We start from the raw sequence: 11886 nt of genomic DNA, 5'->3' as shown, positions 1-11886 counted from the left end.
AATAAATAGATCTCATTCACAATCTTGTTGTATTGTGCGAATAGGTAGTGAATAGTGATTGAAAAGTTAGATAATTATGTAGTCCTACTATTATAAATTGTACTAAATAAAAATATCTGTTTCTGATTACACTGCAATATATTATGCATTACATTTTATAAAATGAACTTGTAAACGAGAACCTGTATGATAATTTTTGTAGGTTGGCAATATCAGTGACCTTCGACATCGTTTTTATTTTTTTTTATTTCTCAGTAGCTCCGGGGATTTTGTGCGGGAGGGTTGTGAAGATGACGGGAGTGGATGAAATACTAAATTATAAAAGAAATCCTGATGATGATTATTATGCGCTGTTGGGTTGTGATGAAAATTCAACTGTAAGTACGCATGAAATATTATTGATTCTTTAGTTGCACCGTGCCAGTGCATTTTATATTTTTGCAAATCTATGTATTGATTCCACTGTTCTGCTCAATGACCTTATTCTAGCCGAGGCCCCGAGCCCCAGAAAGCTGACCTACATCCTGAGATAAATTAATTGCATAGACTTTTTATTGCTTCTACGGTTGTCTATTTTTTATGTGAACAGCAAGGATGGATTTTATAATGATCTTGAAGTTTTATTACCACTGTGTCTTGGTTTTTTTAGATGCCAGTTTCGAAAGGAACCTTATTGTTCATGACATATGCATGAAATGTTTGACTTTTTTAATTTAGAAAAGGAAAACAAATTACGTTCTAAGAACAATATAGATAATAATTTGTTTAAATAAGCAAGTTATTAGAAAGTTAAAATTAAGATTGTTGTTTTGTAGACTTGGCCTTTGGCATTCATTACTAAGGTTGTTGAGTCATAAGGAAAAATTCTTAAAATATTATGACGTAGTAATAACATATATATAAGTTACTGGTTTAAGAAAATGATACCTTTTGGCAGTTTTTGCATTTTATGTGTAGTATGTGCTCCAGACTTGTATCAGCAATGTAAACTATGTAATGTTTACTGGCATTCAAAATAATTATTCCTATTAGATCCTTTTAAAACTTTGAAATTAATAAAAAGATTACAATAACTATTCATAGCAAAATTAAGAATCTAACTATTATAAATATTAGAAACTAGAGCTATATTTTCCTATGTATCTAATTAGAAAAAAATACTGAAATTAGTCTTCCTTGCGAAACAATGGCAAGAAATTTGTTTAGCATTAACAAAACAACAATAACTAATGTTGCATATGTTTTTATATTTAACTTTGGTATTTTTCTATGTACAATCATAGTATGGTGTTTGATCATATTTCAACTATAGATGTGGTTATAGGTTGAACAAATAACTGCAGAGTACAAGGTTCTTGCTCTGCAGTACCATCCCGACAAGAATGATGGAGATAAGGAAGCAGAGGCCAAGTTTCAACAACTGAAGGTATATAGAATTGCTCTATATTTCACTTAGTATTTTAATAGTTGTTTTATTAATAGCGTGTCTGGAAAACCGACTAATGGTTAACCCTTCACTTGATGTTTTAATTGTTATCTCTGTGGTATATTATTTAAATGCAATATACTGCTGTGGTAAGCTTAAAAGCACTACATATATCAAAATCTTGATTTTTATGATGTAAAATACCTTAAAGAAATACCCATCCGTTGAACATACCTAAATAACTTGTTTAGAACATGTTAAAAAAACCCTTAAAAGAGTTTCTCTATCTCAGTTTTATATACAAAACTTTGATTATCTTGAAATAAGGTTTCCCTGACATACCACTTTTGCGCTTAGCACAGCAGTATAGGTATGTTAGATAAAGATTTATTGTCTCTGGGACAATTCTACAGTGATAATGGAGGTGGGTTGTACCATAAAAAAAACATATGTAAACAAATAGGTATTAAAGATTTATAATGATTTTTACTTGTATATTTAAACAGAAAAGAATAAATGCAGGTTTCAAATTTACTTTTTTTTTATTATATGATACTTGTACCTACCTCAGATATATAATTTATTTTTATAAAATTTATAACATAATCAGTACATAATAAACTAACTTAAATGTGCTAGTGTCATAATATAATAAATACTGACAACTCGGTAATTTTGTGAAGAAAAACTAGTAGATGTTGCGAGCCTGGGACAGTAAAGTCTAATTACTGGAAACGGGATAAGTTGCAAAATTTCAGGATATTCCCTGATATTCTGGCCATCTGACCAGCCTTTGCATGTACCATAAGAATAAAAGATATAATCCTACTGGCTTAAGAAGGGGAAAAATCATTTTTAATGTAATTTTTATGCAATAGACTCTACACTCATTATATTCTTAAGACTTGATTATTTATTACACAGGAAGCCAAGGAGACCCTTTGTGAGCCATCTAAGCGTGCCCTCTATGATAAGTGGAGGCAGAGCGGGATTGCAATGGGATTCAAGCAGTGGCTCGGCATGAAGGATCATGTGCAGCAATCCATGCACTGGAGCAAGCCCAATACTAAGGATCGTATGCTGGAGGGTGAGCCAGGCAAGCCGTCGGGCCCTTCTAGCCTTGGGCCTAGCAACCCAGGGGCTCGCAGGGCTTCCGAGGGTGGCGCGGCTCTGTGGGGCCGCTGGGGCGCCGGCAACCAAGAGCCCCCTTCGGAAGTTATTTCCAAGTTCCGTAACTATGAAATTTAATTTGAATCTCCAACTTCCATGCTTGAAGTTATTAATATTTTATTTTGTTGAATGTTTTTGTTAAGTTTGTTTTATCAGAGGTTGTTTGTGCCCCACCTCGATAAATATTTCGTGTTTATCAGATGTACTTCATTATTTATATATGTTGTAACGTTTTTAACTACCCATACTTAGGATGTTTTAATAATACTTGCCATTTCAAACTGTATACATTATTGGTGTTAAAATAATATCAATTAAATCTTCTAAAATCTAAATGTTAGATATAATTAGTTTTAAAAAGGCACAATATTCATCAGGTCAGCTCATGAAGGAATAAAGTTCTCGAATGTAACTCGTTTTCTAGGTATTGAATGTTCAATGTTTAATGTTTTAAATGTGTCTAATACAATACATGTTGTAGAAAATGGATGTAAGTTTCGAACCCAGTGGATATTATAGAGAAACACTTAGTTATACATTCCCTAGATGTAAGCTTTGCACATTCCTGACAAAACTTGTGAGTCTGATTTATTGACATTTCTGTAGAACAATACTTAAGCCTCTAATGAATGTCTATATTTTGAATATTTTATATTTTTGATCCTCTATATATTATTGATAAGTGCAATATTATTTTTTACATGATTGTGAATGTAGCGGGAGTCGTTGTGAGATATTTACAGGGTAATGTGAGAAAAGGTTGTTTAATTTTACGTTTTGTCTATTTCTGCTTTTAAAATGTATCTGTCTTAGTAAAATATGTTCCATAGGTGTTGTGTTCCCCCTTAGTAATACAGATCTATAAACGTAGAGATTATTATGTGTTAAATATTTAATCAGTATTTACTTTTGATGTGAAACATATTTACGTATCAGTGTTGTTTAATGTTGTAGTGGATTTTAAATTTCAATGTTTTAACTTATTAAAATATAATAATTATTGTCATGACAATTGTATGAATATGTTTATTTTTGATGTGACTCATCTTGAAAACAATAAAGGTTACCGCGCCAGATGTTGGTTTTATTTGCATCTTAATAGAGAACTTTCTAACTATGCCTCCTTGGTTTAGTGTCTGTTTATATGGGCTGTAGACAGGAAGGCCATGGGTTTTATTCCCAGGTCAGCCAATACTTTGTGTGAGAATTTCGACCATAGTTAGACCAAACAAAAATCCTCCTAAGGGGCTAATATACGCAATAACCGAGCTATCTATTATTTTTGTAAAATGCGTTTCGCGAACCCCACATAAAAGTTGGATAAAGGTTGAAAGTTTACGAAAATAGCATCATGATACGCATTTGTATCACCTATCATGAATATTCTTCAATGTAGGTACAATCAGGCTCTAATTGCGCCTTTGTCAGTACTGTTAAAAAAGAACACTTGAGCTTACTTATGGATTCAAAAAATACATAGAATTCTCTTAAATCAAATACTCTGCACAAATACATTAGAAACATGTGGTTTGCGTGGTGGAACTAGGTGAATTACCGCGGTAAAGGGAAATCCATTGCCGAGTCAGTCACATGTAGTAATTACCTACATTTTCCTGGAAAATAAACCCTTGACCCGGAGTCTAAGTAGGTAAATGCGATAGTAAAAAAATATTGTGTTGTTTCTTAGAAGTAAACTCGTAAACCACTGTAAGTTATTGCTTTTATTACAAGTACCTATACTTTTATCGAGGTATCCGAGAAAGGAAATTCATGCGAAAAGAGCTGCGGGAATAAGCTAGTAAAAAACGAGGAAATTATACATTTTCCATTACATTAGTAATTCTTATCACACAAATTATTCGTGCTTAATAAAGCTTAACAGGATTTTCATAAGACAGGAAGCTTTGATCCAACCCTTCTACTGGATTACGAAAGTCCGGAATCGAATAAATCCATTCAACGAACAGTAATGCTGTTTATTTGTATCTATACCTACGATAGATGTAAGTTGCAATAGTTCTTTGTTCACGGCTACATCCATAACTAAGTTCGTACTTACAGTTTCAATGATCGATAGGATTCTGCGCAGCCATGACATCGCCTGGTTTCTCCGTTGTAGTACTTTCATCCATTTTAAATTACGATTTACGATTAAGTAATCCTTTCTAATAATGTTATAGGAAGATCTTACTCGTATCTTTACTTTTGTACTTGTAACTTAATAGTAATTATACAAAATGTAGGTATGTAGGTCAACATGTTCGTAACAAAATTAGATGGCGATATAAGTAGATAATTATCTATTTCATTGCTCATGATCAAGCGATCCAACTCATGATAAGTGGTCGCGCTCCAAGATTTGCTTGGCTATGTCGCTTATAACATGCGATAAGTTTGTGCTCAATAATCATCCTAGATTGTAATCTCAGTGTGCTGAAGCAGGGAGTTCTATTTACTGTCTATTTGTAGGAACAAATGCTATAACGGACATCGATAACCCTAACCCGGTGGTAGAGCAAGAGGAGCGGTCGGTCTAGCAGCGCTAGGCGAGGGGCGTTAAATGATAAATGCAAATACGAATTCGAACAAAAATTATTAAGAATTATAAATATAATGTACAACTGAAATACAATTAAACTATGTAATGTGATATGCCCAAAAAGCGCCGAAATCTCGCTCTACCCTAATCGCGAAAATAAGTAAGATACCAAGTAAGTAGGTGGCAACAAACAGCTGTTTACAAAGAGTTAAATATTTCGACCATTATGGTATTTATGTATGTACAGGTAGTTATGTAGCGGCGAATAACTCGCTGAAAGGTTTTATGCCAGAATCTATGGAAAGCCTTAATGTAGATTCAGTTTATAAGGTAAAAAACATAATTACCTACTTACGAGTTAAACAGAAGCATTTAGAGGCCAAAAAATAAAACCATTTCTGAGTTAAAAAACATTTCCAGGTAATATTCGCGTTTACAGAATGCCAGCGCCATCAAACAAAACACAATGTGTAAAAATGACACAATTGACACTGTCCTGTTTAATAATTCCGGGGATTCCGTGAGCGGCAAACAATCCCAGCACGTGCTATACAGAGATGTTTGTATAATTACGCTACTCAAGTATGTTTAAGTATTAGCAGTATTATACCTGCGTTACGTCACTTACAAAATACCTGAGAACTCACATCTCCATGAACTTATAGTTTGAAACATTTTTAGGTCTTGATAGTATACGTATGGGTATCTGTGTCCCTATACTGCTTTCCCATTAGGTTTACCTACAAGCCCTGCAAATGTGTACCGTGTGATGTACATACACTACTTAACAATAAAAAAATATACCAGACACAACAATACCTAAGTACAATAGCTGATATAAACAGGTTAACAGCTGATATCAGTTTAGCTGACCTAAGTCATCTTTGATTTTATTTGAAGGTAAGTGAATTAGACAATATTGTTTTAACTGCGATGTAAAATTCACAGTCCAAATCCATCTCGAGAATATACCACCCACGTGGTCATTTAGCGTTATCTTTTAATTGATATGATAATCGCATGAAGGCGCGAGCGTCACCGGGCGACACTAACAGTCGGCTCGAAGATTCCATTCACTGGATGTTTACAGTACACAGCTCCGGTTTCATCGTTAGCCATCGACGGACTCCAGTGCACCATCAGTTCGTTGCCAGCACTTGGTTCATTCGATAGTAGTGTAGTGTAGGCAAACCTTTTGCTGATGTGGTCCAATGCAATTGGTTTCAGTGAGGATTCGTGGGTCTTAGACTTAGGGGTGAGTTAAAAAGTTATGACTAATGTTTGTTTTGACGGTTAGGTAGTTTATTTAGTAGTGCTTTGATAGCTGCAAACATTTATATCATGTAGTACCTAAGTTGGTAAGGTGAGGTAGTCGGTTAGGTAAAATTAGTAAATGCGTATAAATACTAAAAATGCATATTCCGGTCTTCCGTGCGCAACGCTAATCACGTATTAGGTAGGAACTAATATTTAATGTTGTCATTTAATAATAGGAAGATGTAACAAGATTCAAGATCCCTGTGATTTAGAAAAATAGGATAGTCATGAAGTGAATAGTGCTATTAAATATAGGTGCTATTTCTTCTCGTATCTGTGAGACATTATTAAAAACTTTGTTAACTCGGATGTAACTGGAGATTTCATTACCTAAAGCATCTAGTCTTCTTGTATGTTGTAGGTATTATTAAAAACAATAAACTCGCTTATAACACTAAGTAAATATACATAGTATATAGCTGTTCATACAAACTTCACTCTTCAGCAAGTTATCCACCTAGCCGCTTACATCCGGCGACGGTAAAACTTTCCAAATCAATTCTCCTAGGGATGTTATTTATGTATAAAGTTGGTAGGACGGCCGCAGCAACTAACATTTAATTATCATTATTCTTGTATAGTTAGATATGGAAATATTGATTATATTATCCAAATTAACATTTACTTTGTTAATGTTACTTGAGGACTTGTGATAAGCTTTTGCTGTTAACCTTAGACATCTGCAGTTAATTATAGTTTCATACCCTTTGTCGATCGAATAATGGAATTCAGCCATCTATCTAATGACAATTGACAGCCAAGGAACCTACTTGAACTGTGAAGTTGTAGATATAATTCCCGGAGTCGGCAGTTGTCCACTAGCCTGTAAATTAGTGTAGATAATAAGAAGGAAAGAGAGTTAGAATATTTTATGTATTCAACATCCTTTATATACCTTACACCTACCATAGACGTTCTTAGATATTATATAAGAGATTTACTTGAGTAAATTACATTTATTTGTGATGACAATGCTAGTAATATCTTGCTTTGAATAAGCAGCGACAGGCACTGTTTAACAAATGCCTTCTTTCCTGTTAATTAGAGTATGAGACGTAATGTTAGTGAGCTAGTTTAAATTGAAATGTACAGGGACGGACCGAGAGTTGGGTAGGCCCTGGGCTAATTCTAGTCTGGGGGCCCATTTAATTAATCAAATAATTGTCATCATGTCAAAAAACGGTTTTCGACAATGATGTACGGTACATATTAAAAAACATAGCAAAACATATTTATTGAATATGACAGAGACACATAAACAAAGAAATTTCAAAAGAAATGAAAAACTTAGGTTGTGTTAACTATTTATACTAGGTACATTCTTATAAACATTTTTTAAAATCGAAATATAATATTCTGACTTTAGTGGGAACTGGGGCCTCTATAAATCCACGGGCACCATCAAAAAGCCCTTATGTATATCCGCGGCTGGTAATGTGGGTTAATGGACTAAGATAGATATTGATCGGCACACTGTATAAAGCCACGTAGTGTTGCAGTTTGCTCGGACTCTCACAGAACTTTTTCCGTATAATGACTTTTAACTAGTAAGGGTGTTGCACACACACGCCTTTTATACTCACAGTATATTGATAATCAACTCATTGCCTTAAATTTTGATAACGACATTGATGTATCGTTATGTCATTTACTGGTCTTAGGATAAAAAGTACGACCCGTTGAAGATAAGTTAATATGCAAACTATGTATGTATGTATATAAATTGAATAGAGGGCTAACGACTGCAGACTAAGAGGCATCCACGACGCCTCTATCATAACTAATTTATTTGTCTGAGCTTGTATTTGTATTGAAGCATCGAGTAAGTGCATACACACTTACGCCTTTTATGTAAAAAGGCGTAGACAGAAGCGCAACTTTTCGCCGTAATTAAACTACGCATTTATTGGCCTACATTTTAGATCGGTTCAAAAGCGGTTAGTATTATAACACCAGCCAACATTAAATGATTCCTAAGAAATATATATATATTCGAAAAAATACCCCTTAGGCCTCAACGTAAGATCATTATTCTTCCTTTATTTTTAATACGCTTCAGAAAATGTGACCTTTTGCTTTCTTCCGCAACTTAACATCACAATCCATTTCTCTTCATTTTTAATAATAAAACGTGTGACCTTTTACGATTGCCCTAGTATCTAAGACATATACATAGGTACCTACTGAAATGTTTCTTGAAAAAGCATTAATGTGTTTCAAGTGTATTATCGAAGAAGTAATCTGAGAACCATTTTCCAGTTGCCACACTGTTGACCTTTTAACAAAGAGCTATTTGATGACAACGGCATGAATGGCATGTTAATTCCATGTATAAGGAAACATTTCAAAGATTCATGGCATTGTGTTAGTTTAAAACACGATCTTATATAACTAACTATCTTATTTTGACTGATGAATGATTCGTACACTTACTTAGCAATTGCAATAATAGAATACTTAAACTGGGAATCCTAAAACAATGGCCAAGGTAAACCTAATTATACCGAGCGATTCGTCTCATATAAACAAAATAAATATAGCGATTAAACAAGAAGGTACCTATTGTGTAAAGTTATCAGAGTGTATGAACTAAAATGTAAATTAATTACGTAACTATATATATATATATGAATTAGTTATATTTTACCTGCAGTTAATGTACGTGGAGTGGCTTTAAGAATGACGAAATAGTCTCATAAATCTATCGATGACACACCTGGATAAACATCTCCAGAACGATATATTTTATAGAGCAATATCTATGTCGTGTTCGTATTAAATCGGTGCTCCCAGCAAAACGGCTTATAATTGTATTTTTAGAAGCTATCTATTCGATATTTATTACACATAAAGAGAAATATTAAACATCATATTTCTGTGATATATTAGAGCTATTTTTCTATGATATATGAAGACCTTTACTTTGATTGTTTCAAATGTTTATATAATGTGGATATTGTTTCATTAATTTGATAGTGAAAATACACTATAATTGTCGATTACGTGCATTTCTCCTTAAAGCATAAATCATTTTTAATTTTCAACCAACACTATTTAATGACAATAATAAGGAAAATGTCGGTAATTCAAAACTTTCAAAAAGTGCATTATTTTTTTTCATATTTTATTATTTTGATTCATATTTTATTATTTTTTGTCACGAAATATTGTTAGATAATTCTGATATGTAACAATTGCGTAATTATTTTAAATATATATATATATATATATTTTTAAATCAATGCTTTTGAAATAAATTGACACAGGTCTAGTTCTAAGCCCGTAGAGCTGATGGTCCCACACGTTTTTTTGTCTCATAGACTACTTTCGATAATTTGCTGGTCCCGGTGGGTCCCCTGCAGCTAATTTTCTACCATATTCCCCAGAATATGCAAGCTTTGATATATAACAGTTCGTTGAGCTTCTTAAAATATTATCTGCCTACATTGATAGGTGAAGTCAACTCAACATTTTAGTTCTTTACTATCAAAACCAGGTACCTTTTCGTGGACCTCCGCTTACGAATTGTGAACCCCATTTTTTGACCACGCTAAAGTATACCCCCGTGGATTCCTGGGGTTGGACCTGGACCACTTTTGAAATCAACGCCCTAGAGCATAAGGAAGTGTCTTGGAGGAATATTATATTTGGATCTTGGGGGTACATAAAAATCGCCGAAGTGGCTCGTTCCGGTGAATCGCGTTCTAGGGTTAACCGGTGTAACTGATAACTATACTTCAAAAATTTCAATTAATACGCTGAGATACCGAGAAAGCACACCTAGGTACCTATACGTTTAGCAAAATTTTGTTATAACCAAACAAAATAACAAGCACAGATCACGTTTTTATCCCTTAAAGGTAGGCAGAGGCGCAACCAGGACACCCTCTTCTCACCATGAGTGTCATGTCATAGGGGCGACCTATCGAATTAAATATAATTTATTAAAATTAAAGAAAAAAACAATATTTCTTTTTTTTCTGAAATGCAAAACTGTATCACCATTCTGTTATGTAAATATTAATATACAAGAGATCAAGATCAACACACACGAGTGTTTCAAAGCAAACACAGTAGTGTGCAATGCTAAAGTTCCAACATGCATGTACTTACTTTGTTTGTTCTGAAATGTTCTAACAAACGACCGCGGTGCAACAGACTCATAACGAAGACAGAAGCTTTAGGGTAATGTATAAACAACAGGAATGTTATGTACAGTATACGTATAATTCTATATGTAACGTTTTTGTTGTCTTAAATTGCTCTCCGCACAACGCTTTATCAGCTGCAATGAAAATGGACATTTTCAGCGAACTCAGAAGAATGGCGAGGCTAGTTGTAAGTGTTAATTTTAGATTGTAAAGTCGCCTGAAAGTGGTGACTTCGCATAATAATATTATTTGAAGTTTCTTTCGGTCTTTTTAAATTTAGACCCTTTATCATAGAGGATGGATCGTGTATTTAGAGCTGTTGAGTAAAGATTGCTAAAAAGTTGGTAGATATGAAGCGAACGTTCGGCCAAGACTAAGGTATTAGCATCATATTCGCTTTGTCTCTATCTACCATAATATCGGCCTGGATTGTTATTAGTTATTTAAATTTTAATTCATTATATAAGTACGCGATAAATGAGTGATGACTGTTAAAATTATTATTATGTATTTACATTATCATATCTATACTATTATATAAAGCTGAAGAGTTTGTTTGTTTGTTTGTTTGTTTGTTTGTTTGTTTGAACGCGCTAATCTCGGGAACTACCGGTCCAAACTGAAAAATTCTTTTTGCGTTGGATAGCCCTATGTTCGTGGAGTGCTATAGGCTATATATCATCACGCTATACCCAATGGGAGCGGAGCAGTAATAGCTAATCTCAGGAACTACCGGTTCAAATTGAAAAATTCTTTTTGTGTTGGATAGCCCTTTGTTCGTGGAGTGCTATAGGCTATATATCATCACGCTATACCCAATGAGAGCAGAGCAGAAATAGCTAATCTCAGGAACTACCGGTTCAAATTGAAAAATTCTTTTTGTGTTGGATAGCCCTTTGGTCATGGAGTGCTATAGGCTATATATCATCACGCTATACCCAATGGGAGCGGAGCAGTGGTAGCTAATCTCAGGAACTACCGGTTCGAACTGAAAAATTATTTTTGTGTTGAATAGCCCTTTATTTGTGGAGTGCTATAGGCTATATATCATCACGCTATGACTAATAGGAGCGGAGCAGTAAAGGCTAATCTCAGGAACAACCGGTTTGAACTGAAAAAATATTTTTGTGTTGGATAGACCTTTGTTCCTGGAGTGCTATATATCATCACGCTATGACCAATAGGAGCGTAGCAGTAATGAAACATTTTGCAAAAACGGGGAAAATGTATTAATTAGTTTTTAGAGCATCCGCTGCGTAAACGGTTAAAGTAATTCAACAATA

General features: G+C 34.0%; 1 protein-coding gene across 1 annotated transcript; it reads left to right on the top strand.

Annotated features, from left to right (window-relative positions):
• The first annotated feature begins 238 nt into the window (after window positions 1-238).
• Window positions 239-3670, top strand: LOC115440442 (J domain-containing protein-like). The gene is made up of 3 exons (XM_030164741.2): window positions 239-377; window positions 1325-1426; window positions 2351-3670. The coding sequence occupies exons 1-3, from the start codon at window positions 291-293 to the stop codon at window positions 2672-2674; spliced, it is 513 nt and encodes a 170-aa protein (XP_030020601.1). The 5' UTR covers window positions 239-290; the 3' UTR covers window positions 2675-3670.
• The last annotated feature ends 8216 nt before the right edge of the window (window positions 3671-11886 follow it).

The sequence above is a fragment of the Manduca sexta genome, chromosome 24 (genome assembly GCF_014839805.1).
Source record: "Manduca sexta isolate Smith_Timp_Sample1 chromosome 24, JHU_Msex_v1.0, whole genome shotgun sequence".
Taxonomy (NCBI): domain Eukaryota; kingdom Metazoa; phylum Arthropoda; class Insecta; order Lepidoptera; family Sphingidae; genus Manduca; species Manduca sexta.
Note: the sequence above shows the minus strand (reverse complement) of the source record. Positions and strands in the feature narration are given on the sequence as shown.

Excerpts from the sequence above, each read along its gene's own strand:
- LOC115440442 (XM_030164741.2), top strand. The coding sequence starts at position 291 with ATGACGGGAGTGGATGAAATACTAAATTATAAAAGAAATCCTGATGAT. Across the intron at positions 378-1,324 it reads GTTGTGATGAAAATTCAACT|GTTGAACAAATAACTGCAGA; the intron begins GTAAGTACGCAT and ends ATGTGGTTATAG. Across the intron at positions 1,427-2,350 it reads CCAAGTTTCAACAACTGAAG|GAAGCCAAGGAGACCCTTTG; the intron begins GTATATAGAATT and ends TTTATTACACAG.